Source organism: Larimichthys crocea, chromosome XXII (genome assembly GCF_000972845.2).
Source record: "Larimichthys crocea isolate SSNF chromosome XXII, L_crocea_2.0, whole genome shotgun sequence".
Lineage (NCBI taxonomy): Eukaryota > Metazoa > Chordata > Actinopteri > Sciaenidae > Larimichthys > Larimichthys crocea.
In genome coordinates, this window is record NC_040032.1 from 11,343,569 (window position 1) to 11,369,675 (window position 26,107).

A 26,107-nucleotide genomic window follows, 5' to 3' on the forward strand; every position below is an offset into this window, starting at 1 on the left:
ATCGGTTCACTATTATCGAGGCGCAGTGACGCAAATGCTCAGCATCAAAGCATCTGCAGTCATTTTTAACACCATCTCAAGTTCAGCTCAAAATAATATAGGACGCTGCTAACCTGGCTCTATAGAACACTGCTGACTGCCAAAACCAATCACAAATTAGATTTTGGTTCAGATTAGTCCGCTGCAACTGTCGTTGATACTCAAGTATTTCCAAATGTCACTATTTCTGTCACACTTTAGAGACATTAAGTGTTTCTTATTTGACCCAAAAGAGAAATCGTCTTCATATATTAAATATTTAAGGACTGATTCAACATTTTGGGAAATGCTTCTCGTTGTGGCAGAGAATAGATGAGAAGATTGATACGACTCTCATTACCGTCAGCTGCATATGAAGCCAGCAGCCAGTTAGCTTAGCTCAGCACAATGACTGGAAACAGGAGGACACTGCTAACCTGGCTCCGTCCGAAGGTAACAGAATCCACCAAAATATCACCTCTAAACTAAAAGCTCAGGAATGAATATCTTGTTTGTTTAATCCGTACAAAAACACGGGTCTCCGTTTTACTGGAGGTTATTTGACGGGCGATTTCTTGACCCGGAGATGGAACTTCCTGGAGTGAACTTTAGTGGGGATGATAGGAGGATTTTGTTACCTTTGGAGAGGGTTTTATAAGCTGAGCTGACGGCCGGGGCTTCATATTTTTTCGATCTAACTCTCAACACTCAGGAAGCTGAGATCAACAGCACTGCTGCTGTAGGAAGCCCACCAGTACTGTCAGAATACATTCAGCTGACTGGACAGATAGTGCTGGCAGATTGTTACCAGACCATGTGGCCATATGGTGCGAGGGCTATCCCTTCTGGGCTACTTAGTGTTAAATATGTTGAGATTGAACTGGCATTGATAGCAGCAGTTATTCTGGTTTAGAGTTTGCCAAAATATCCTTTAGACAGTGGACAGTAATCCAAATGGCATTGATCTGAACGGCATTGATCTCTTTACACCAGCGGCTTTCAGGTCAATTGGTGACAAAGTCCAGAGGATCACGAAGACTTCCAGCTGAGTGCATGCACTAAAACTTCCTCATCAGCTGCGTGTCCTCGTACAAAGTGTTGTCGGATGGGACAGGGATGAATACTAAAAGGCTGATATCGCGGCGCATTAATGGGATTTCTTGATTCTGTCAGAAAAGATCATGAGCGCCTGGATCGTCCGTGCTTTTTAAGGCTTCGCTCTGAATCATGCTATGAGCTAGAAGCTCGGTGCACACGGCGCTGTGGCCACATGCGAGTGTGAGGGCATACTTTGGGTAAGTAAGTGCCTCACATATTTGTCAGGATGCCAGACATAGGTGACGAGTTTGTAACACGGTTGCTGGCCCCTGTCTGAGCGCCGATATAGGGAGGGGGGTTTACATATGTGTCATAGAAAGCAATGGAGAGGGGAAGCAATTTGGGTGGATTTCACCGTGACTCAGTGGTTTGTCAGGCATTTGTCATCATCGTAACAGGTCACTCAAAATGTCCAGGCTGCACCCTCAGAGCTGATCACCATCCTGTAATTCATGGAGACCACCAACCAGCAGCACTCCGAGGAGCGTATTATTTTCAAATTGAGTACAGTATTAACCCAGGCTAAATGATGGAAAACAAGAAAGGGGCTAAATGGAAATAGATGATTAGCCAGGGAATAATCCACAGCCCCCGTGCGTTCAGGGATTTCCTGAATTCTTTGCCGTTAAGATTGTAATTAAACTAAATTGTCAGCGTCTCAACATTAAACTTCATATCCTGTAAGAGAGTACAGTCATTCCCAAAATGAACGCGTTATCTGCTCTGCCATTTCCGTTCACAAGACCACTCACATCCACAGTCAGATCAATATTTATACAGTGCCGTTTATCAGATCTAAAAAGGTAACATTATAGGAACCAATGGGAAGCGTGGGGATTCTTTGCAGAGCCATAATAATCAGAGAGGTTTTCCAAAACTTCTCAGATCTCACGCCTCTAGTACAGTTCAGAACAAACGCATGCTGTAGAATGATGTGTTGCTCCCTGTACATTTTCACTTTGTAGAAAACGAAGATAGAAATCAAAGCAGGATTAAAACAATCCTTTTTGAACTTGCTCTCATGTGCCGTGATGAAAAGCTCCATTCTGTTCTCTTATCACTTTTAATTAAATCTAGTGACTTGAGAATATAAAAATATCAGCAGATGAGCTGCTGGCTGTGGCTGCAGCTGATGGTTATTTTCATTATCATTTAATCTGTCAAATATTTTCTCTCTGAATAAAAATGTTGATCACTGTTCAGAGTCGAAAGCGACGTCCTCACGTCTTGTTTTGTCCACAACCCAAAGATCACAGTTTAATATCGGAGAGGACTAAAGTAAACAGAAAATATTCACATATGAGAAGCTGAAATCATTAAAAAAACCCCTCAAAATCATGAATCAGTTACCTGAATAGAGATACATTTAATAGTTTGCTTCTTTCTTTGCCTGTCTCTAAAACACATCTCAAAGTTCTAGTCTTGAGCTCAGACAGCACAGATGTGCACTTCCTAAAATATTCAACATACAAAAGGAAAGAGCCAACAAATAATTTATTAAGAAAACAGCAGAAAATACCAGAACAAAGGCAATTTAGTCGGCAGGGGTAAAGTTTACCAGCGCACACACGAGACCTCAGAATATCTGCGTGTGGGTGGTGAACAAGAGGGGAAACAACAAGACAACAGGCCACCAACTCACGCCACACCAGAGTTGAACTGAGGCCTCGATGATGTTGTGGTTCCACGAGCTTTCCTCCACCTTCAGAGGGAATCTGTATCTGCTGACGAGTGTCTCTAAACAGCCTCCGTCCAGTCAGCGCCCCACGTAATGAATCCCCCACTTCCACCCCACCCCTCGTCGAGGATCTATCATGCAGAACTGAGCGACTGTACAGGTTTATCTCAGGTCATCAACACTCGAGATGATCAGCACTCACATCTGTGCGCCGGCTTCCTTTGGGGCGATTGTTAGGGTGGCAACATTTGCTCAGCGAGATGTTCAGGGACGGCTATGACATGTTGGTATCCAGTCTAAAGGTCCCGGTCAGATCCGAGTACAACAGTCCTTATGAGTCCAACTCAACCACTTACGCCTTCTCTATAATAGTGTTTTCCTCTCAGCGTTGGGATGGATGCGGTTAAGCAGATTGAGGCTGGCGTTTTGCCAGTCAGTGGCAGTTATGTCTTATCAGGGCTGGGCTTGCCGAGCACACACGCCAGGATTCACTGCAGTCTGGATATTCCTTCCTGGGTGGCATCAGGCAGACTAAGTAAGTTTCTAATTGATGTAATATTCTGCTCACTGTGACAAATGCTCATTTCAAATGATCATTCCACATTTATTCTGCATGTAAAGCAGCAGCACAGTCTGTAAGTTTTGGGATGGAGGTCCACGAGGGTCGGATTGCCTCACTGGATCAAGCGCCAGATGTGTGCAGATTTTTGTTTTTGTGTTTGCATGTAAACAACAGAAAGTGCATTATAATCTGCTTAGTCAGATACTCTGAGTTATAGACAGGGGAAAACCAGAAAATGATTGTCGTGTGTGGCTTTAATTTTCGGTGCAATCAAGAAACGATTGAACACGTGCGTCATGCTCAGCGAGCACAACGCCACCGAGTAGTTTTGTTTGACACAAACAGAGACAGCAGGTGACTGAGGTCGCCAGCTGTCCTCTATTCTTACCGTGCAAGCACTTTGGAAATTAGCCAATTGTTTCCCAGACCAGTAGGGTTGCACTGTATCTATGTACAGCGCACCTTGACTTCCTGTGTGAACCATAAAGCATGGTGGCATAGTCAGAGCCGGGAAACAGAATGGGAGGTATGAGATGCCCGCTCGTTTTGGCTGTCTGATGCCTTTGTCTGGTATTTCCCACGGAAACCCATCAAGGATTCCTCTCTGAGCAGGTGATGGAAGTGTGGCTCTGGGGAGGGGGTGGGGGTGGGAGTCATCAGCAGGAGCCTCAGATGGTTTCCCTGCCCAGCTGTTGTTTAAGCAACATTCCCTGTCCCACAGCTCAGCCAGCCTGTGCAAACTATTTGAGTCTAGAGTATGCCTTTATGCACATTTGTTGTCTGAGGGGGGCTGCTCGATGGCAAATTCTTGCCTGGGAATTGCACACTTTGATGTCTCAATATTTATTTTGGGTTTTTTTTTTTTTTTTTTTTGGACATAGTAGGCACATAATGTTCATAAACAACTGTCTCTTGAAATGATTAACAGTCGTGATTTGTTCCCAGTTATGTGTCTTGCAAAATGGAATTTTAAAGTCTGTTTTCAGTAAGGCGTCCCCACCCTTCTAATTAGGAGTTACTTCACAGATTGGAGTAAACATGTAGCAAAATACCAAGTTGTAAGCTTGTTCTGTGGTGTGAATACACCGAGTTTCACTGAGCTCACATGTCAACCAGTAAGAGTTTTCCTTCAGGGCTCCTGAACAAACAGAGGAGAAAGTTATTTCTCTTTTCCCAAATGATCGCGCCCTCGTGACGTTACTTTCCCCATTTAAAGTCTTGCGTTAAAAATGCGACCCCCTGTCCCCCGTCAACCACGCCTGCCTGTCAAAGCCCGTTTCACCTGTGACCAGTCGTCCCCACACGGTCACACACTCTTGGCGACCTCACATTCTGCACTCCTCTTCATGTACTCCACATTAGTGCTTACTAAGGAACAATGCAACAGAATTGCTTCCCACAGCATTATACAACATGCAGGCCAGTTGCCATAGTTTTTGCGAGGCGCTGCTTTAAAGGAAATCTTTGTCAAAAGCACAAATTTCTTTGCAGTAGCAGCGTCTTTTACCCTATGACTCTGTTTGACCATCATGAGATATTTTGTTTTCTCACAATGTCAGCAGACACTCCCTTTTGTCTGGAACTGTGGATGAAATGAGTACACTCCCTCAAAACTCTCCTTTGTATTGTATTTCTTTAAACAGCTGCATCTGGACTTTGTTAGTTGGGATTGATAGCCCAGGTTAGAAGCCTCAGTGACGGTGTACTGCATGACCTCTGTGCTTCCTGTAGAACAGTCTAACTAAACAGTGTGTGTATGGTTCTCCACCAGAAACAAGTTAGTAGAAGTATACCAGAGTTCAGATACCTTAAAGGATCATTGCGTAAGATTTAGTGGCATCTTGCATTTTGGCACTTTGGGCTACCGTAGTCCAAGAAACATGATAGCAACATGATGATGTGAACATGACAATATGATCAGAAAATGATGACATCACACCTGAAATATTATCACTTTGCTTTGTGTGTTTTTGTGTGTGCAGGTTTTAGGGGGCATTAGGAACTACTGAACTAATCGATGAACTAAACTCCACACTCTTCCACTTGGAGCTCCAAGTGGAAGAATTATGAGTAGCAAAAATCACACTAAGTTTTGTGAAATTTGAGTTCTAACAAATTTTACTGTTAGAAAATGAGCCTTTCTGAAGCGATCGGCACCAGACGTCAGACATGCATCAATCTAACCACCAAGTTTTTTTTGTTCCAGTATTCAGACTTCCACACAAGATGCCTTTTGTTCCAGAGTGGAAACAAAGACCGGTTAATAAGCTGAGCTGTGGGAAGCGACTGTTGTAAGAGTAGACTTTAGAAATAGTGGGATTCTGTCCTGGGCCTGCTGTTTCAGAGCTGATAGCATCTTGATGACTGAGCTGAATGCTGCTGGGAGGCCCTATTATGAAGACTTTATAAGCTTCCTGCTGCCATCTCACACATTATGCTCCCCGAGTGCCGTAAACGCACAGCTACACAGCTCAAGACATGAGTGCGTTCGGATATGCACGTGTGTTTTTTTAATGCACAGCTGCATTTGTCTGTCGGCGTTCATGCTTAGTCGGTTAGTGTCATTTAGTTACGACATGCCTCAGATGAGAGAACAGTGCAGTGCAGAGGCAGTAAGTCGGCGCCGAGCTCCTGTCCACGCTGTGGACGTGTGCAGGTTCGTGAAAACAGCTCAAAGTAAAAGTCAGCAGAGTTGTAATAAAAAAAGTTAGAGCGCGCCTAAAGGCTGCATCACAAAAAGCACCCTTTCAGTTCAGCTCTTTTCAGCCCACAGCGGGGCATCCTTGGAGCATGCAGGAAGCGAGGCAGATTAAACCTTTTGGACCTGCTAAGTCAACACGTCTCTGCTGTGTGCTGTTGTATTATTGTTCAGCTGAGCCTTAGCTCATCGGGGTCGGTCCACGCACTCAACAATGAGCGCTTATCTATGCAGTCTGTGGCTCAGCCAACACCCCCCCTCCCTCCATCTCTCTGTCGGTGTGCTGGCCAAATGAGCATTATTAGGTAGAGGAACTGCTGGCTGGTCAAAAATAGACCCATGTTAATATCCAGGCACCCAGATTAGCATGATATGAGTGTTTCCAGATCTTTATACGTTGTAGAGGAATTATTGGTTAATCCTTTGTGGTGTGCTGATTGAAAGCTTTAAAAAAAAACTATTTCTATTGAGGTGTGTGTGTGTGTGTGTGTGTGTAGGGTGGGGGAGGTTTTGGTGTGTGGACAGGCAGCAGGATGTTATCCAGGGATTTACCACCATGTATTATTATCTGACCAGTTCATTGTTGACTGCGCGCACAGTAGCAATGGTCATTTGTGATCGCTGTAAAATGGCGTTGCAGTCAGCAGGAATCCTAAAAAACTAAACTACCCATGAGCCAACGCACAAACGTTTATTTTCATCACGCTTGAAAAAGGGCCTGCGTGGAAATTGCATTCCTAATTAGGATTAAGGAAGGGGTCAGGCAGCCTGGACCAGAATGTGAAGCATTTGCACCGAGCGCCGCTGATGCCATCTGTGCTGAGTGTGTTGAGGAGCTAATTCTGGCACCGAGTGTGGCGCGATTTAACACAGATTTTTTGTGGTAGCGGCTCCAATTCGAGCGCAGGGATTTTGACTCTGATTACGGCCCAAAAAACTGTTGCAGCGAGTTGAATTAACCCCCTCCCCCTCGTCCTGTTAGATCTCCTTTAAGCTGACGCCACGGAGCTCCCCAATTCACTCGGACATCCAACATGTGCGGCATGTCAGATTGTTCGCATAACAGAGATTCTGCGCCAGGGGAGGCCCGCACACCCTCTTGGCCTTATGCTTCGATCTGTTTTGACAAGGCGTTCTCGTCGTCTTCCTCAAGAGGTTTGACCCGGGCTTGAAGAATGAGCGTCCAATTATTTCATCGGGACGTTACAGTTGCCGTTGTGGAAGTCGGGGAGAGCTTTACCACCGCTCACACTTCTTACCTGGGAGGGATCCCAATTAGCAGACTCCAGGGATTCAGTCTGGTGCTGACAGTCACTATAAATAGTGTCTGGGCATCTGAATGCAAACCTGTTCTCACTCTAGTGAGGAGCAGATCATGATGGTAATGGTCATCATTAAACTGCAGTGTCAGGACTGACACAGAAATCTGTCATGTATCACCACTTAGAGGATTTTTATCTCCCTTCAAGCTCCTTTTAGATTTTATAGTGACACTGTCGTCACCGCTGATGCAGTGAGCGCGCAGCATGTGTGACTTTATTTTACAAGTTAATCTTGAAAACATCACGAAATTACACGGCGCAGGGTTCATAAAACAGACCATGAGTGCACAGGTGACAGACACGGTCATGCTGCCAGTAATTCATGTCCAGACAGCTCGAGGAGGGGGGCGCAGTGTTTCAGGAGAGACTGCAATACTGGAGTTACACTGCGTCTCAAATATAACTCTATGCAGTATCATGTTGCCTGAGATGATCTCATGACTGGATTTCTGCTAAATGGATTTAGGTCGACACTTCCGTAATATACGCAGTCGGTGATTATTGTGTCCTCAGCCTCAATACCCAGCGTCCATTGTTCTGCTTAATTAAGCATTCATTCACTCCCACTGCTCGAAAACTGTGTCACATAACAAAGGTCTCCATTGGCATGCGTGGCTGCTGGGACCATGTGAAGAAGCAGTGTGACACCGAACAACAGTACTATTTTTATACAGCAGCCACAATCTGATTATTTCCAGGCCGAGATGTTTCACATGACTTAATGAATGAGTAATATGATCGCTGAAGATCGCTCAGTGAATATCGGCTCCTTCTAAATGCCTCGTTGTGGAGGAAGACTTGATGTTTGTCCATGTGACACTTGAAATGTCTCTTTAGAAGCTTTTCTCCGTAATATCACAGCATGTGATCATCTTGCATAATTATTTAATAATAAAGGGATTATAATTATGTAACAGCGTATAATATAAAACAAATTATATAATGAACACTTGTCACATTCATTTATTTTATCTGTTTTATGTCTTGATGTGAATTAAGATGCCTGCAGGGTTTGTACAAAAAGTAAACAACGCACATCGATGCTGTCAGTGCACGAGTGTGTTTGGTTACATTTGCAAATATCCTTCAATTTAGTTTTAAATATATTTTACAAATGTGGCAGAATTAAAGGGAGGGATGAATCGTGTGTGATGGCATGAATGACAGGAAATGAATATTATCGATGTTTTTGTAGTCCAACCTTTGTAGTTTTCCCTGGAGTCGAAGGCCTGAATGGGAAATGGATCGTAAAGGAGAATTAAAGGTCCAGTGTGTAGGATTTAGTTGCATCTAGTGGTGTATTTGCTGCATTGCAATCTCTTCACATCACATCATTATACATTCATGAAAATATAGAATGAATATTATATTCCATTTATGTCTTACACACTGGACCTTTAACTTACTCACTTACTCAGGAGATAAAGAAGTAAGATCCAAGTCTGGTGAGACAAGTTTAAAGTTGAGTGAGATTCATGAATATTGAGATTCATGAGTATTTTTAGGCGTGTGCACATTTCCCAAACAGGCATTTAAGTGAGTGTTGGTGTCTGCGAGTCCCCTGATGTGAAGTGATGGCTTAATGCGAGTGAAAGGCCCTGCGTGGAAGGTGGAAGAGTAAAAGTTGCTTTTTTCGCCCGACTCTGTGGTCCAGTCCTGTGAGCTAGTCGTACTTCGCTTGAGGTCAAAGTGAGAGCAGGCCAGATGTAGACGCTAACACTGACACAAAGTGACAGGTTCCCAGGCATTCAGTGACACCATACCCTCCACCCCTACCACCACCAGCAGCAGCAGCAGCCTCCCCGCTCCCTGCCTCCCTCCATCCTCTCATTGGCTCAGGCCGAGTCTTTGACCCTGCCTGGATCAGAGGGCTCACCAGCAGCAAGGCACACGGGTTGCCCTGGCCTCACCGGGGCGCACAGATCAGCGCCTGCAGCAGCCTCGTATGTAAATGCAGAATAAATGAATACACAAGGACCCCTCGTGGGGGAAAGCTCACCTGTGTTTGAGTACACCTGGAAGAGATGGGATGCATTCCAATGAACACTTGATACCAGGATACAACTTTTAGTCAGACAGAATGAGTTCAGGGGTAGAACGCCTTGAGTTCAGGATAAACATGCCGGTTTGATTTCATTGAAATGCAACCTTCTAGATAATAAAAAAAAATATGTATTCAGATACTGAGATGAAGTAACATCATGTATGCGTATGTATACTCTCCCCTACCTCCACCTGGCCTTCGTGCTGTACTCTGCTCCAGCGCTCGTTGAAGCTAAAGACCACTTAGCATTCTGAACACAATGTGAGTCTGACCACTTTCATCTCGGAGCATTAGGATTCTGCAGGCTGCTGTATGCTACATGGCCGCAAGAAGAAGAGGCAGGGCGACTGGGTTAGTCCACCCCACCGATGTGCCTGATGCTGCACTTTTAGATAAAAGAGCAGTTTGACGTGTTTGGGAAGTTAGGTGAGATGATTGACACCACTCGAGTGCTAGTCCTGTAAATATGAAGCTACCACACATGAATGTACTGGTACCACTCCACCCCTGTTCAGCATGTGATACATTTATATGCAGGTTTAATATAGCTGCATGTTTTACATACACGTGAAGTTTGCTGCTCCTACGGTGACAAGCTGCTCTGGGTTCATCCATTTATGCTCAAACGTGCTGACATTTGCTTAGCAGCTGAAGGGGCATCTTTGTTTTTACCACTGGACACGTGCGTTCCCCGAGCCCCCTTTCCACATGACACACAAATTTTGGACATTTTCACACAGATCAATCGTTCTCTCAGAGGCTCTTTTGCCTTAGATCATTTTTGTAGTGCAGTCTAAGCTCAGAGGAATAAAAGTCTGTCTTTGAAAGTGTGTAATGAAAAAATGTTTTTCTCTGACTAGTAGAAAGAGATTTCCCCAGTCGATCAAACAGAGACATTACTCCGCCTGAAGTTTCACTGTGTTTTATTTTATCGCTTCAATAGTTCCTCTGTGATAAAACTGTCCAGGAGTTTGCACAGAGCTATCACAACTTACCAGACAGGCAGAAGTAGCTGCGAGTGTGGAGAAGAATGTTGCGACTTGAGATCATTTGGTGGATGACCACAGCTGTGACAATACACCCTGGGGTCATCCCTCCCTGTCTGCTCAGCCCTAAAACTCTCTCCCTCTCCGTCACCGTGTCAAGAGACGACTCTTTTCATGGAAGAAGACGTGTGAGGTCTGTTCAGCGACTTTCTCCCACAAGCTACCGAGACAGGTGGGATCCTGTCGGGCGCTGGTCACCGGTGGGAGGCAGGAGAAGCGACGACTAAGACAGAAAAAGAAGCAGTTACTATGGAAATATCATCAATATCGCTATGGGAACTGGAGTGCCGGAGCTTGCTTTGTGTAGGATCTAGCTGTAATCGTCTCTCAGAAAGAAGCTTATGGTAATATGTGATGCTCTTATGAATTAATTTGTCTGGCTTTGTGTCCCAGCTGACATCACAGACCTTTATCAAATGGAAATTAGCGTCTCCTTGGGGTAAAGCATGCAAGACACGACAATGTTGCAGCAATGCGCTGTGCAACTTTGTGTCTCAGTCAGCGTAGCGCCTGGTTTACAGGTTGATGATTATTGTGGCATATATTCTCTAAATCTCTCGGCATTTTATTTTTCGTCCTTTCTGCTTTTGCCTTTTCTGGCTCGGCTACATTGTGCTCGGGGCTCACGATGAACTTTCAAGCTCTAGAGAAGAAATCTAGTGGTCATGTGAGCAGTGCCAAAAACTCTTAACCCAGTTTGCAGGAGGACAGAAACATTTACACCCCTTAAATGATTTTCTGTGTGCTTTCAGCGGAGAAACTCCAGCAGAGACTCCTCAAAGGGACGCACAAGTGAAACCCCACAGGAGACCTGGCAACCTCTCAGCACAGCATGAATTGTGAAGGGCAGGCCTTTATCCGTCTATCTGCGGTTACTAAAGGATCAAGTCAGCTCGTCGTTCTAAGAGACTCCACTCACAGGAGTGATCTGATCATCTGAGTTCATTAATTAAGTGTGTGATCTGAATCTTAAGAGACTTTATCCAGAATTATCCAACTCCAAACTATTCAGGTTCACTCACCCAGAGCCAAATGCATCTGGAAAGATATTAATTATTACTATTGGTTGATCAACTGATTAATTGATCAGCAGAAAAAAAACGATTAACTATTTTGTTAATTAATTAATCATTCAAGTCATTTTAAGTCAGGTTCAGCTTGTTGAATGTGAGGATTTGCTGCTGGGTTGATGGTGGCTGGTAAAATCTGAGCATTCATTTGACCAGTGGCCAAAAAAATTGCAGTTATTTTGGACTAAACGATAGATAATTGATTAATCAAGAAAATGACAATTATCTTTAGTGGCAGCTCGATGTTGAACCGAAGATGGAAGTCTTATAATAATTGTTTTTTAGTTGTGTCAACATTACTGGTGAAAGATAGATCGATACTTTATTGTCCTTAGAAGGACATTTGTTGCCACAGTGTGCACAAAGCCTCACAGAAATACATAAATACACAGATACATTAAACATAACCACAAAAGTAAACATAAAATATGGCACACAGCTTTCAGCGGACGGCAGTTAACAGGATGTTTTGTTAAGAGTTGCTATGAAAGAAGCTCGTTTTCAGGCCGGGGACGAGAATCTGAATGAAAGTTGATAATTAGGGTCACAGCGGTGTATCATTGTATAAAAAATAATACATAATATATGATATATAACACCGTGTACATTTGCTTATCTACGGATTAAATTCTACCATATTAGTAAAAAATATAAAGGACACAATACATTTAATAACATGAATAATAAATGTGTAACACTGTATACCGTGACACAGTGATATTCTGTGAGAAGGTTATCGTTTTATAACGGAACATTTACAGGACGTGGACCTCGTTATGAACTTCACTGAAAACTTTTATTTTAGTCTCATAACTTACTTCAGCGCAGATCTACATTGCTAATCACCTGCTCGTTTGCTTTGGTGAGCTTTTGATGTGACGACGAACACATCTCTGACCTCTTTACTTTTCATTTTTCCAGTCTCTCTCCACCACACACTTATTGTGTTTTTATGCTTCCTCGGTACGCTTGTTTACGTTTGCTTCTTGGATTAGAAACGTGGTGCTGAATATGTATCAGAGGTATCTAGGCCATGTTTTTCATGTAACATTAGCTATACAGCCGTATACAGCATGTATGTTCTCATAACCACCAACCTGGCTCCTACACGTTTAAAAGCACATGCTTCGTGTAAGGTGAGATGTTTTTAGTGAACTGACACGTACAGTATATTCTCACATGTTGTCATTTTTATAAACTGTTAAAAAATCTATCATTTGGAGGACACGGCCTTGGAGATGTCAGCGGTTGACATGCTCATGCGGTGGGTGAGGGTTTGTTTATTGCCACGGCAGGTCGTTTCTGTTGGATCAGTCTGCACTTTGAACATATATACGGATGCTCATATCAACAGCTTCTTCACTTACTCCGCGGCCGAGAAGCTCCGTGCAACTTCCAGCAGCACGCAAAATACGTGAAGAGTTTCCAAACGGCAGCTGAGTGATAGTAAGCGAGACTCGCTGTATGTACTTTGATGTCTGAGCTTCCAGAGAGGCGTGGGAATATTCTCCACAGGCATGAGGAGGAGGCGGTGTTCCACGGGGAATAACACCAGGTTGCTTAATTGAACCTTTCTATTTATGATAGCGGCTTCACCTCTCTGGATACACCCGAGCAGCGGTGCAGGAAGAGAGCGGCTTCCCAGGGGGAACAACAGAAAAAAGATGGGATTCATTACAGAGCGCGAGCATCAGGAAACACCCGTGCCTCCTCCGTGCCTCCTCCGTGCCTATTGTATTATTCAGTGATTTAAAACCTGCGGGGGTTTATGAGGGCATTACACTAAGATTACAGAGAAAGCTCTGCGCCCATCATGAGGGCGGGAAGGAAGATTAAAAAATAAACTTTGATGCAGATTTACAAGATTTCATCCAGCTGTGTCCAACCCAGAATTCATGACATAGACCAGAGAGCACCTGCATGGTTTAAAAGCTAATGTTCCACATCATCGTCCACACACGCTGTGTGTCAGAGAGTCGTCCCTCACACACACAGAAATAAGTAACGCCTAGTTATCGCCGGCTCTATTAGCACGAGGCTATTCAAGGAGACAAGAACACAGACAGGATGAGTATGACATGATCGGGGAAGGATGTGTCAGACAGACAGGTGGAGAGATGGAAAACACCGCTCTCATAACACGCCGTCAGCACATCCTGCAGCTTCATCGGGCTCAGACTTTTAACCGGACAGTCCAGCTGTTTCTCGCTGTTGTTGCCCCACAGTTAGAAAAAGATGCAAACCTTGCTGAAATTATACCCAGAGGGCAGCAGAGGCACTTTTTGCAACTGTTTGTGTGTTTGATAGTTCCACGAATCGGCAGCAGAAGTTCACTTTTTAAAGAAGTACAAAAAAACTATTTATATCAGCAGAAGCACAAAGAGTTCTCAGGCTGTTCCTTCTATTGTTCATCCACACTTTTGTCTCTAAGATGATAGAAAGTGGGGCGCCCCTGTTAGAGCGTCCTTACCGCAGTGGTCGCCTTCACTTTCACCAACCTGTGGCACTTGGTGCATGTCGTCCCCCTTCACTCTCCCCAATTTTCTGTCGGACTTCAGCTGCTTCACCAAATAAAAGGTGACAAAGACTTCTTCATCTTCATTTGTCTGTCCATAACCCAAAAAGAAGAAAAATGCTGCTTCTTCACCGCGATATAAATTAGGAAAACATTTTTTAATCAGTAACACTTAGTTCATCTATAAGACTTGAAAACTGTTTGAAAACAAGTGTCATCCCATCTCGTCGTAACACTGTGCAGCATTATATTTGGACCAAAAGTCATATCTTGATATTTTTTAGCTGAGTGGCGATACTCGATATATATCGATATTTTTTCCGTGGCCGGATAATTTCATACGTCTGTTATTAACGGCCCGCCGGTTTACACACTAATCAGTGGTCCAGTGTGACAACTTAGCAACTTTACAGGCCCTCTAGTGATTTATTTTTTCCCTAAAAGTGACTAGTGACTCAAGTTTTTCTGGACTTATTGGAGACTCTGACGTGACGACGTCAACGAGCAGTAGGAGACCTGGACAGAGGGAGAGGAGAAATAAAAGTGAACTGGTAATTTTAACACAAAATATTAACAACATGGTCTCGTGCTATATCGCGTTTGAAAATATATCGATATGGGTTGAAATATCGATATATCGTCCAGTCCTCATTATATTTAGATCTTAGAATTTTGATGCATGCATTGAAAGGGTCTCTGACGTGTTTGTGTCATACATAACGACGTATAACTATCAGCTGCGTCTCTCCTTGTTTCCTAGCTCTCATTATATTGTCGATGAACTTCATCGGCCGTCTTTCTGAGTGTGTGTGGGCTTCATGTGTTTTCCTGGACAGCTGTTTCCATGGCAGACCTCTCAAGCTTTTTATCTCCACGTCAAGCTCACTTAGGCACCTAATCTGCACTAATACTCTCCGATTTAAGGAGCAGCGCCGGGCCCGGGGTGAGGGGTGAAACCGTTGGCTCTGTCAGACCAGAGCTGGAGCTGAGTTTCAGCATGAGACGAACCACCTGGAATAATTTATTGTCAACTTTAGATTCTATTTCAACGCGGCATATTCTGATATTTTGGACTCTTGGCATACTTGGCCTAGTTAGATCTGGTTTTAAGTTACACAGTACATGCAGTGCGTTTGAAACTTAAAGCCAGACGTAAGCGCTGACATGCCTCACATACAAAGCTTTTGTCAGAAACAGTAAAAATAGCATGTTTCTACAAGTACATGAATACATTTTATTGTGTGTAAACACATGTTCAATCGTACTTCTACCTTTACATTGTAAAGAGAAGCTGCCAGTCGCTTCATCAGAAGATGCTTTACGTTTGAACGAGAACAGACGGAGCTCTCGGAAACAGTCGGGAGTTAAAAACCGTCACGACTCTGCACGCAGCTTTTAATTCTGCCAGGACTGCGTGCAGCGCTGCGAGGAAGCTAAGCAGGTGACAGGCTTCGACCGGATTGGTTGACTGTCACGTTTCAGAGAAGGAGCGCACGCTCTCATCTTTACTCCTTCGCAGTTCTTTGTTCAAGTCCTCAGATTTTTAAGTTGGCGAGAACTTGTTCCTCTCGGGACCAAACTTTGTTTTCTTTGCTGCTGTAGTACAGAAAAATCTGGAGAATCAAATATTTATTAAAACTTCATTTCCCTGCAAGTAGCTTCAAATGGTACATTTAAAGTCAGGGTCAGCTACATACAGAGCAGCACCTGGAGCTGGTCTGGATTCAGATTTTGGCTCCTGGACTGTTCAGCAGGGAAGATAAAGGCTGTTCAATTAAAGACTTATTGTTTGTCATCAACAAGTAGCGACAAAAATGCATCTTTCGTGTAGAATTGATCACGTTGAATCTTAATCTAAACTCCGAGTTTCAGACTTTCCGAGCATCTTCCCGAGGGTCGATCTGTTGTTGTCGACCTACGTTTAACCTCCACGCCGCGTTATTACCGTCAGCAGCGGCTGAAAACAAGCTGTCGTCTTGTCATGATCTCCAGAAAGATCCGTGGGCTAATCAGCTTATCCTGTCTGCTCCTGCAGGTGACCCTAGACACTGCTGCGTGTCCAGATGACAGTTGGTGGAGGTCAGGTCATCCCCGTTTGAGCAGTTTTTTTTTTGAATGAGAGGCCCAAAACCGTTTTAGCATCACTAATTAGTGGCATTTGATTTGTACACTGCATGCACCGTGGGACTCTTGTAGATCTGTTCATTAATCCATCCATGATACACATGTTGTAATGTTTCAGTTAAAAGCTGAGCCTGATGTGTGGCTACACACTCTAACACATAAATGCAGACGTCAGGCAGACACCAGATCAGTTGTTTGGATGTATAAAACCTCTTGAAGCCGACTTAGCTCACACATACAAATCTAAATGTTGAGTCTTTTGTCGATATCGGTTCGATTCTCCACAATTCAGTCGTTTTATGGAAACTATGAGTACCAAAGTACCTGTATGCTCCATAGAGATTTACTAGCATGTTAGAAACTTCCTCTGAAGTGGCCATAAGGTCTGAATGTTCATGTCTGTTAGGGTCAGGTCAGACCACACTTAAACAACATTCTCTCTTCTTCTTCTGCTGAATAGACTCGTCTCTGACAGGCAGGTAAGAGAGGAGACACAAGCGTCGTTACCTGGTGTTCACACAGTGTAACAATTATGTTACATTTGAACATGCTCCAGCTGAGTGCTCCTTATTCTTTATGTACCCTTCAGATTCAGCAGCGAGACTGAAGTTCAGTCACAATGTGACGCGACTGACCCTGAATCCACGAGTCAGACGTTCGTTTTATGTCTCTGGAAGTGTTGACGAGCGTGTTCCTCGGCGGACGTTCATGTGGAAGTGACTTTGTGTGTCAGGATGACTCAGCAGTGCCCCCTCCCAAGGCCTTAGCCCTGCACCACATACCAACACAGATCTTTGCAGGGCGCTTTTGCACCATTAGTCCCACATGGGCGGCAGCATCAGGCTCAGAGAGAGAGGAGAGAGAGAGAAGGGCTCGGCAGGCGGTTGAACTACTGGCATGGCGAGCTTGCCCTGAAAAGGGCACATGCCTCCCTGCGCAATTATCCACTGTGCATAGAAACAGCACCCCCTCCCCTCCCCACCCTCGTTACAGACACACACAATAGTTTGACCAACACAACTAAAAATGGAAGACGGGCGTTAACAGAGCACGAACCGAAAGAGCACCGAGATGTTGAGAACATCACGCCGATGCGGCTCATCCACATTTATCGCCACTTGAATTGCGTTCGTGGAAATTCAAGTTGAGCGAACACGTTCGAAACATCCCCAAGGAGGGTGTTTAAAAAAAGCACCGCGCATCACTGGGTGTCAGCTGGTATTGTGCGAGTAGCATGAGATCATCGCGGTATCATGAAAATTCATGCTCCGGAGAGCCTCACGTCGAGTCTCATGTCTTCATTTGTGTTTTGCAGGCTACTTCAGCGTGTTGGCAGTCGTCCTGAAAACGAACAACGAGTCGCCGTGGACCGACGAGTTTGACAGTAAGAGCCGACAAACAAATACATCCATCATCAAGTGCAAAAGCAGCTCGTCACATCAGTCACATCTTCTTCTCTGTCCTGCAGAAATCGAGTTATCATGTCTGATTGAGTCCATTTCTACAACCAACCCACGAATTGAGTGGAAGAAGATAACAAACGAGGGACCAAGTTATGTGTACTTTGACAGGAAGATCTCAGGTAATGTGTGAAGAAACGCAGAGGTCAGTCTTCTCTGTTGTCTAAAGCTGACGTATGCATCACTGAGGATGTGTTTCTTCCAACAGGTGACCTGGAGAACAGAGCGGTGATCAGAGAACCCGCCACGTTAGTGATAACCAACGCCACAAGATCGGACACAGCGAAATACCGCTGCGAGGTCACCGCCGCCGAAGACCAGAAGTCATTCGACGAGATCGTGATCGACCTCGTCGTAAGAGGTACTGACTCAAAGACACGAGACGTTATTGTGTCCTTAAAGAGAGACCTTTGCTCAGTGATTCGCACTTTAGATGCTGTAAGATGAAACCGCGTTGTAGGTCGCACCAACCCTTTGGCATACATACGAGGATGTGTTATGACCAGACCTGCCCAGCTGCAAAGGCGTGTTCTGGGCTATAAGAGGAAACCTCTGAAACTGCATCTGCTCTGAATTGCAGTGCTAAAGAAAGCGAGCGCCGCGTGTTTTGGTGGCGTTTTCTGGCACAGGCCAAAAATCACGTACCCGTTCCCGTCAGTCCAGTGAACCGGTCCAGTGACATTGTGTTGTTGTGTTTTTTTTTAATCACAGCATCCAAATCAAGCTTAAACTCTGCAGCATCATGGAAGAATGTGTCTGATGCTTACAACACGTGTAAAGCTCCCCCTGACGTCTCTGATCATATGTTCTGTGTCCTCACAGTGAAGCCCGTGGTGCCGAAATGCAGCGTCCCGAAATCAGTGCCTTTTGGGAAGTCGGCTGAGCTGAGCTGCGTGGAGGACGAGGGCTTCCCCAAGTCTCAGTACCAGTGGTTCAAGAGCAGAGAGGAGATTCCCACCGACCCAAAGACCAGCCACACATTCTTCAACTCCTCATACTTGCTCAACGCAGAGACAGGAACTCTGGTTAGTATGTGTGCGTGCGCATGTGTTTGGACAAGGACACGCACGAGTGGCAAGGGCGGGGCAGCAGGGTGGGTGGGGGTGTAGACGGTGGCCTGACGCCCAGGGGTGGGGGCAGATATTTTGGGGAGACAGTTGATGGTGCGGGAGGGCTTGAGCCACGAGGGGAATCTGATGTCCTCGTTTGCACATTCCTCAATTCTCGCTCGCTTTCCAGCACGGCTCGATGTGCTCGGCGGCTCGCCCCGAACTCTCCTGTCAACCTTCATGCTGGCCTTTAAGACGTGACGCACAGAGCATGCCGCAGCATTCGTCTCGAAACAAACAAATTATTCAAGTTTAGAGTCAAAAGCTGGAAACTGATGAGGTTTTTCGACCGAACTCGTCTCGTTATTTTTAGACGGTTCACAGGAAAACAGTTATCACTCCCCTCTGCCACTCCCATGTAAGGAAATAATGTCCGTCAAACGATGTGGAGGCAGGAACTTATTATTGTTTTATATTAGATTAGATTAGATTACAGGATTTGGTCAAGAAGTTTCAGTTTAATTGTTTTTGGAACATTGAGAGAAATCCAGAAGAAGCAACACTTCTTATTATTTATGAACACATTTCTTATTTTCATTCTTCTACACTGAGTTATTCCTGCAGTTTTAATATAATATGTGGATTATTTACCATAAAAAGAACTTTCACATAAATAGTTGAATATACATAGGAGGGAAAAAAGAAATATACAATACAAAGGTGTTACCAAAAAGAAAATAACAACAAAAATAAAACATTTGTTCATTTAAATATTATAAAAATCTTGTTTTTTTAAGTCACACTTCATGTTTTTCATCTATGTTGACTATTATTTTCAGGTTTCAGTTCAGAGCAGCAGACTTCCTACAGTTTCACATAGGTTAATGTAATACAGCACCACACGCTCTCTGCCTTCACTGAGTCCCAGAGGATTTCACGTGACAGCCGCAGAGAACACCTCTGACCAGAGTTTGTTCATTTCATAAAGGAGTGAATCCTTTATCAGAAACAGGCAGCAGTCCAGTTCTTCTGGATTTTCATATGTAATGTCCCCTGACATGGTAATCAGTTATTAAAATGAATGTAAATGTGGTGTGAATGTCACACAGTAACCGTCAGTGCTGCTCCGTCCCTCCATGCTGACTGCCTGAAGGACTCTATGTACAAATCGTAATTGAATTGATCATTGTCCAATTTCTAAAAGCTTCGATAAACAACGATCGACTAAATAAAGGTTGACAGAAGGAGCATTAGACGACGGCTTTGCATTAATCAGATCGATGTTTGTCATTTCTCCCATGCAGAAGTTCATCTCAGTCAGAAAAGAAGATGCAGGCGAGTACTTCTGTCGAGCGAAGAACGACGCGGGATACGCCGAGTGTCCACCGCAGATGATGGAAGTCTGTAAGTGTCGCACAGACACACATATATCTGCAGCGAATATATATTTATTCACACTACAGCACTAGAATCTCAGACCAAAACAAACTTCATTGACACAAACACTAATCAAACTTCAAACTGGACAGAAATAAAATAAAACTCACCAAAACATCTCTGTTAGTCTCTTCACTGTTCTGCAGTAACTGCTTTAGTCAAAATAAACATGAAAATATTCACCAAACCTTTGGGTCAAATCTCCCTGTTAAAGTCCATCTCATACTATAATGGACAGGACTCACACAGAGTAAGATCCTCTATGTATGACCAGAAACATCAATCTCCACTGACAAAAACACAAATTTGATCTCACTGATCAACGTAACTCGACAGAAACAGAATAAAACTCGTCAAAACTGTGACTGTCACACTGTTCCAGCAATAAACCAACTCTGCTGTGGTCAAATGAAATACTTCATTCACTGTTTTACAGCAATGACCCTTTAAAAACTGTCAGTGTTTCATTTCTACCTTCTTAACTTGAACTCCACAGACGATATCGATGTCGTCGGGATCGTCATGGGCGTGCTGGTGGTGGTCGTAGTGCTCTTAAGTATAACAGCGGGGATCTGCTGTGCGTACAAGCGAGGCTTCTTCTCCAGCCAAAAACAGACGGGGAACAAGTAAGACGCCAAGACGCGATCCACAAATACTCACGCACTCCTGTGTGGCCAGCACCGCTAACACCACGATGTGCTTTGTGTTCTTTTAGTTACAAGGTTCCAGCTAAAGGAGACGGAGTGGACTACGTCAGGACGGAGGACGAGGTTTGTAGAAGCAGTTAGATCCGAAAGCCTGACAGTGTTATTAAAGCTGGTGAAGGACAGTCCAATCAGCCAATCATTGATTATCTTTCCTGACGTCTAGTACCGACGTACCTGTTAACCCGCCGACGATGGTTTATAGGGACGTGTGATGAATTCATGGGAGCTATAAATAGCCACAGTAACGTGTCATGGCAGCCGTTCTGGTGCTCTGGCTGCGTTTCTGAAAGAACGCAGAGAAAGTCTACACCTCGGTAAACTGCCAAATAAGTCAGATTTGAACTGTCGAGGAAAATGTAAAATCTCGACACGAACATACAGCGTAGGAGGAAAACATCTGAACGTCTGTGGACTCTTTCGGTAACGTGATGAATTCTGTGTCTTCTCTGCAGGGGGATTTCCGACACAAGTCGTCATTCGTTATCTGAAAAGGGAGAAGACGACGAGGGGCATTGTGCTGAGTGAAGGACATGACATGTGGGACTGCGCTCCACGCTGTCTGACCACGGAGCTGCCACGAGTTTCATGCTCTGAGCTCTCAGCACGACTGAAATCCAACGACAACTACTACAAGTTTGCCAAAGGTGACAAGATTCCACGGGACAAACAATCTGTCAGACTTAACACACACACACACACGTAGGGACTGAGATTCATACGCCAACTCTCGTATCACCAACAAATGAATTCTTTCGCTAAATTATGGAGTTCTTACTTTACAGTTATTGCATGATTTGAAACGCCGGTGGAGGTGGAGGAGATCTTTGTTCTGCAGGTAGAAAAGGAGGAGTCTCTCCTCCACAGTCAATCATGACGCCTTTCTACTACAAACGTCTAGCTTCAAACCTTTTGTCATTTGTATAACATTTCTTTTCTACTGTTGAAATTTGTCAGACTATTTTTGATGGAATATATTTTAAAATGCCTATAGATAAAGGTTTACTTTTTTAAATATTTGTAAAATACTAACATGTGTTTTCTTTTTTTTTTTTCTTTTTTCTTTTATTTGGTTGTGGATGATAAAAAAAAAAAAATGTAACACTTTAACCACTTTGCATCAAGCCGTAAGCATTTACACCACCAAGAAAAAAAAGAATCGTGTTCATATCGAGATGTGGTTTTCTTGATCGGCGGTCTTACATATTTAATTTCTCCTCTGGGGACGCCCAGTTTTCTGTCGTCGAGAGACTTCCATGTTAATGTTTGTAGATAGTCTTTGTAAGAAGCTTTGAAGAGTGCCAGTCAAATGCTGTGAAACACTGTACACGATCAGTGCTGCATTTTCTTGATTTTTAAGTGTCCTTCTACGCTTGCTGTTAATCTTGTATATATTGAATTTTGCTGTCCAGTTTTAGAGTTTTGCCGTCATACACACATTACACTATAATAATGCTAATATTCATAATAATAATAATGATGATGATGATAATAATAGTCAGGGTTTGTAAGTTAACCTTCCAGACACAAACAAAACTGCAACATTATGTAACATTTGCCATTCAGTCCAGCAGAGGCTGCTTAGCGTGGTTACCTGACCCACTAATCTGGCTCCGATTCTGTCTGCGCTCCACCCACGCTGGGCCTGGAAAAACTTCTTCCTCCCAGCACTCTAAAGCTCCTGTGCTACTTTTTGAGTGCCTAGTCTGGGCAGTACAGCTAACTGAGAAGAGCTAACAGCAGCTACACTTCACAGCAGTTTACTGTGTATCAGAGAGTTTGAGGCGGAGCAGCCAGAGGACATCAGAGGGAAAACCAGAAAACATTTTCTCCATAAAATATGATCCAGTTTCACCTGAATCAGTGAAAAAGTTGTAAAGCGTTACGTACTTCTCGTGCTCGATGGTACTTAAAAAAAAATTGTGCAGGAAGTGTGGCATCGGTACAAAAGTTACATAATGTTGCTCACCTTTTGTTTTTTTTAAGCTACAGTTACTAAAGTTACCAGGCAGGATGGGAAATTAGCAAATACCCAAACTTTCTAGTCCGTACACAGAAAAATCAGGTGGACCACGTTAGTCACAGTGTCCAATCTGTTTACAAGCTATTTTTTCTAATACGAATAGAGAGTAGAGCTCCTCTAACATTTCTAATCTTTAGTCGTGACTAAATGTTTTAACGGAAACGGGAAGAAAAAATCCTGTTTAGGTTTGACTGACGCTCACGTTGTACTCATTCCTCACACACACATCTGACTGATACTTCATCACAGTGACATACAGCTGAGGTCTGGAGGGTTAACAGTTGTACTGGTTGTATATAGATATTTGTTCTGTTTTTTTTTCTCCTCTCTCCTTCAGGATTATGTAAAGTGGTGAAAAATGTTTTTTTTTTTCTTGAGGCAATATGAAACTCTTTCCATTTGTACGACTGAGAAAAGGCGACGTTTTATCGTATCGTTTCTAAAACATGAACTCGACTCGAGCGCCACTCGAGCCTCGTGTCACTTTTTTAAAATGATGCTCAGCTCACCGCTTCATCGTTTCGGATATTTTCCGGGCTCCTTCTCGACGCGAGAACAAAACGCGCATCAGTATTCGTGCAGCTGTTGGTGTGATAAAATGTTCACTGAGTATCGGTCATGGTAGAGACGATCTGCCCAACGTTTGCACATAGGAAGGCGTCGACACTGCTCAGCCCCCCCCCAGAGTTAACACGTCGCATTAAGGAACCAAGAGAAAAAGTTTCTACGCGTGCTATTAACCCAGTTAAGTTCACAGGTAACACTAAACGTCACATCTCTTCATTTGTACAAAGTTCATTCCTCTTAAGTGCCTTTTTAACATAGTCCAGTTTCTCTGCGGCCATGCTCCCTCTCCCACTCGTACGTTTCCGCGACGCTTCGCCCCTCGAGTTCATTTAGCCACGAGCACGGCGTTTGAGAGGAATGATACCACCGCAAATGTCCACTACCCCCTTCTTTACACGCGTATCTGCAGATTTGTAAATAGCTTTTCTGTTGTTGTTGTTGTTGTTGTTGTTGTTTTTTTCATAGATTTGAAGGTTGTAGACATGTTGAAGTAGAAATAGAAGAAGTATATTAGTGCCTAAATATAGTGGGAATTATTTTTGGTAAAGACACATAGCACTATTAGGCAAAAAAAATAAAAATTAAAAAAATTAAAAAAGGATACCCAAAGCAGGGACGTTTATATATGAGCTGTGGTTTATAACATGTTTTGGAAAAAAAAAAAAGATGCGTTGTCATGGCTACCTGAGGTATATTTTTCATTTCTAACAGCGTCAGCCGGAAGAATTTTGAACGCACCGCTGATCCACCGCAACATTCGAACCGAGTTAGGCCGTAACGCTGCAGAGCCCGCGGCCTGGTTGGATGTAAGGTGGCAGCAGTGACGGAGGTCGTAACATCTAACACCACAGTGAGAGACGGTTTCCAGGGTGTGCTCTGTATTAGGAGCGGAAACTAACTTCAACTCAAGGATAGCGGCGCTCCACTGATCACTGATCCACCACCGTTAAAACCGGTACATCATGGAAGATCAACATAGTTCTCTGAACCAAACTCTCGTACGGTAGAATGTCCGTTAAGCGCCCGCTGAGGCTGTTTTTTGTTTCTTTTGTTCATTTTAGATCCACTCTATTTGTGATTAATAAAACTCACTTCTAATAGTACTGGAAACATCCGTGTTTGCTTCTTCTTCACCGTGTGTGTGTCATTTCAGAATTTCTCAATCCTCCTCAAGTGCCGCAGAAATCCACTCCGCTGTGACAGTCCATCACTGTCAGCATCTTTCTTGATCTAAAGCCATAATCTATCAGTGCCACTTGAGCCATTTCTGCTTCCTACACTGGAAACAGCTTTCTTACCCCTCCTCTCTGGGTGTCGCGCCAACTGGCAGCAGCTTCCTGAATAAACAGTATTATAATCAATGAGCTCAGCAGGGATAGTATATTGTAGTTTGCAACAGAGCCAATGGACGCCTTTGTTTAATTCCCTGTGAAATCTATTAGAGCTGAGGGGGTTTGTCTGTTTGGTCCAATGTGGGACCAAGAAAAACATTTCTGTCCGTGAACCTGACCAATCATCTTATTTTCCAAACGTTTTTTTTAGTTGCGGAACAGAGCACGAGGTTTTTTAGAAGGCTGACTCATTGCAGCTGCACGGCCTTCGTTACGCAACAGAGCGTCTCACAAACCTGACGGTCAGATCTGTGCTCGTGGTCGTGCTGCTCGTAATTCACCATCACCCCCCTGCCAGTACACAGTCTGGAATGATGAGGTGGGGTTAGGTCTTCACTGGAAACAAATCCAGTGACTGCACACGGCTCCGGTTCTCTAATTTGTTATTCCAGACAGGATTTGGTGTCAGGTATTGTTAAATTACTCGTCCGTGCACATTCAGCTGACTTTCTAGTCTGCTAAGATAAACAGTTGTTGTGATGTTGGCTAAAGTAGTTGTACTTCAGCCAAAATCACAACAACTCATAGCAAACGTACATTTTATGTGACATGTATACAGTATTCTACAGAAGCCCCAAGCAGTCATACATTTAGTAGTAACATAAATAAATTGAGATCTTGAGAAAACAAATTAAATGAACTCACGAGAAAACTGAGGAAATAAAAGGTTTGTCTGCTTAAAGCTTCCGTAGTGTTCCACCGACTGACAATGGGAGGCAGGAACAATTCATCAAAACAATGAAGAAGAAGAATACATGCCAGCAAACATGAATGTAAAACATTTATATCCACATTATCCACAAGGTGAAATTATTACAGGCTAATGAATTCAAATGGAACCAACCTGGGCCTCATTTTTCCACTAGTACTTGGTGGAACTCCTTTGAAAACCACGTTTCTTTGTAAATGTGGTTTAAGTTTCTGTCTCCCTACATTCCCTGAAGTGGTGCAATGTAAAAAAAGTTGATCTCAAGTATGTTTTACAGTTTATACGTTTCAAAAATTAACATGAAAGTTTCCTAATAATCTGCATTAACGTGCCAATGTGTCACATATTTCAAATAAAAACACCACAAAGACAGAGAAAGCAGAGAGCTGCACACAGACGTGCGAGCAGAGCAGACAGATCAGAGGAAATCGTACTCGACAGAAGGAACGCAGCCTATTTAGAAAATATCACAGCATGATGTGACAAACTGACACGCTGACGAGATATTTGTCAGCATCGGAGCCGAGCAGCAGCTGCACCTTCTGCTCCTGACCGGCCGTACGTAAATAATTCGAGCCACTTCGGGACAGAA

At 43.8% G+C, this 26,107-nt stretch overlaps 1 protein-coding gene across 1 annotated transcript in view; it reads left to right on the plus strand.

Annotated features, from left to right (window-relative positions):
• jam3b (junctional adhesion molecule 3b) overlaps positions 1 to 24,525 on the plus strand; it is a 30,426-nt gene extending 5,901 nt beyond the window's left edge. The window contains exons 2-10 of the mRNA XM_010746708.3: positions 17,491 to 17,559; positions 17,644 to 17,757; positions 17,844 to 17,996; positions 18,458 to 18,660; positions 19,989 to 20,088; positions 20,618 to 20,747; positions 20,837 to 20,891; positions 21,281 to 21,472; positions 24,127 to 24,525. Coding sequence (XP_010745010.1) covers positions 17,491 to 17,559; positions 17,644 to 17,757; positions 17,844 to 17,996; positions 18,458 to 18,660; positions 19,989 to 20,088; positions 20,618 to 20,747; positions 20,837 to 20,891; positions 21,281 to 21,316 — 860 coding nt within the window. The 3' untranslated portion in view covers positions 21,317 to 21,472; positions 24,127 to 24,525. The remainder of the gene's footprint in view (positions 1 to 17,490; positions 17,560 to 17,643; positions 17,758 to 17,843; positions 17,997 to 18,457; positions 18,661 to 19,988; positions 20,089 to 20,617; positions 20,748 to 20,836; positions 20,892 to 21,280; positions 21,473 to 24,126) is intronic.
• Positions 24,526 to 26,107: the final 1,582 nt, after the last annotated feature.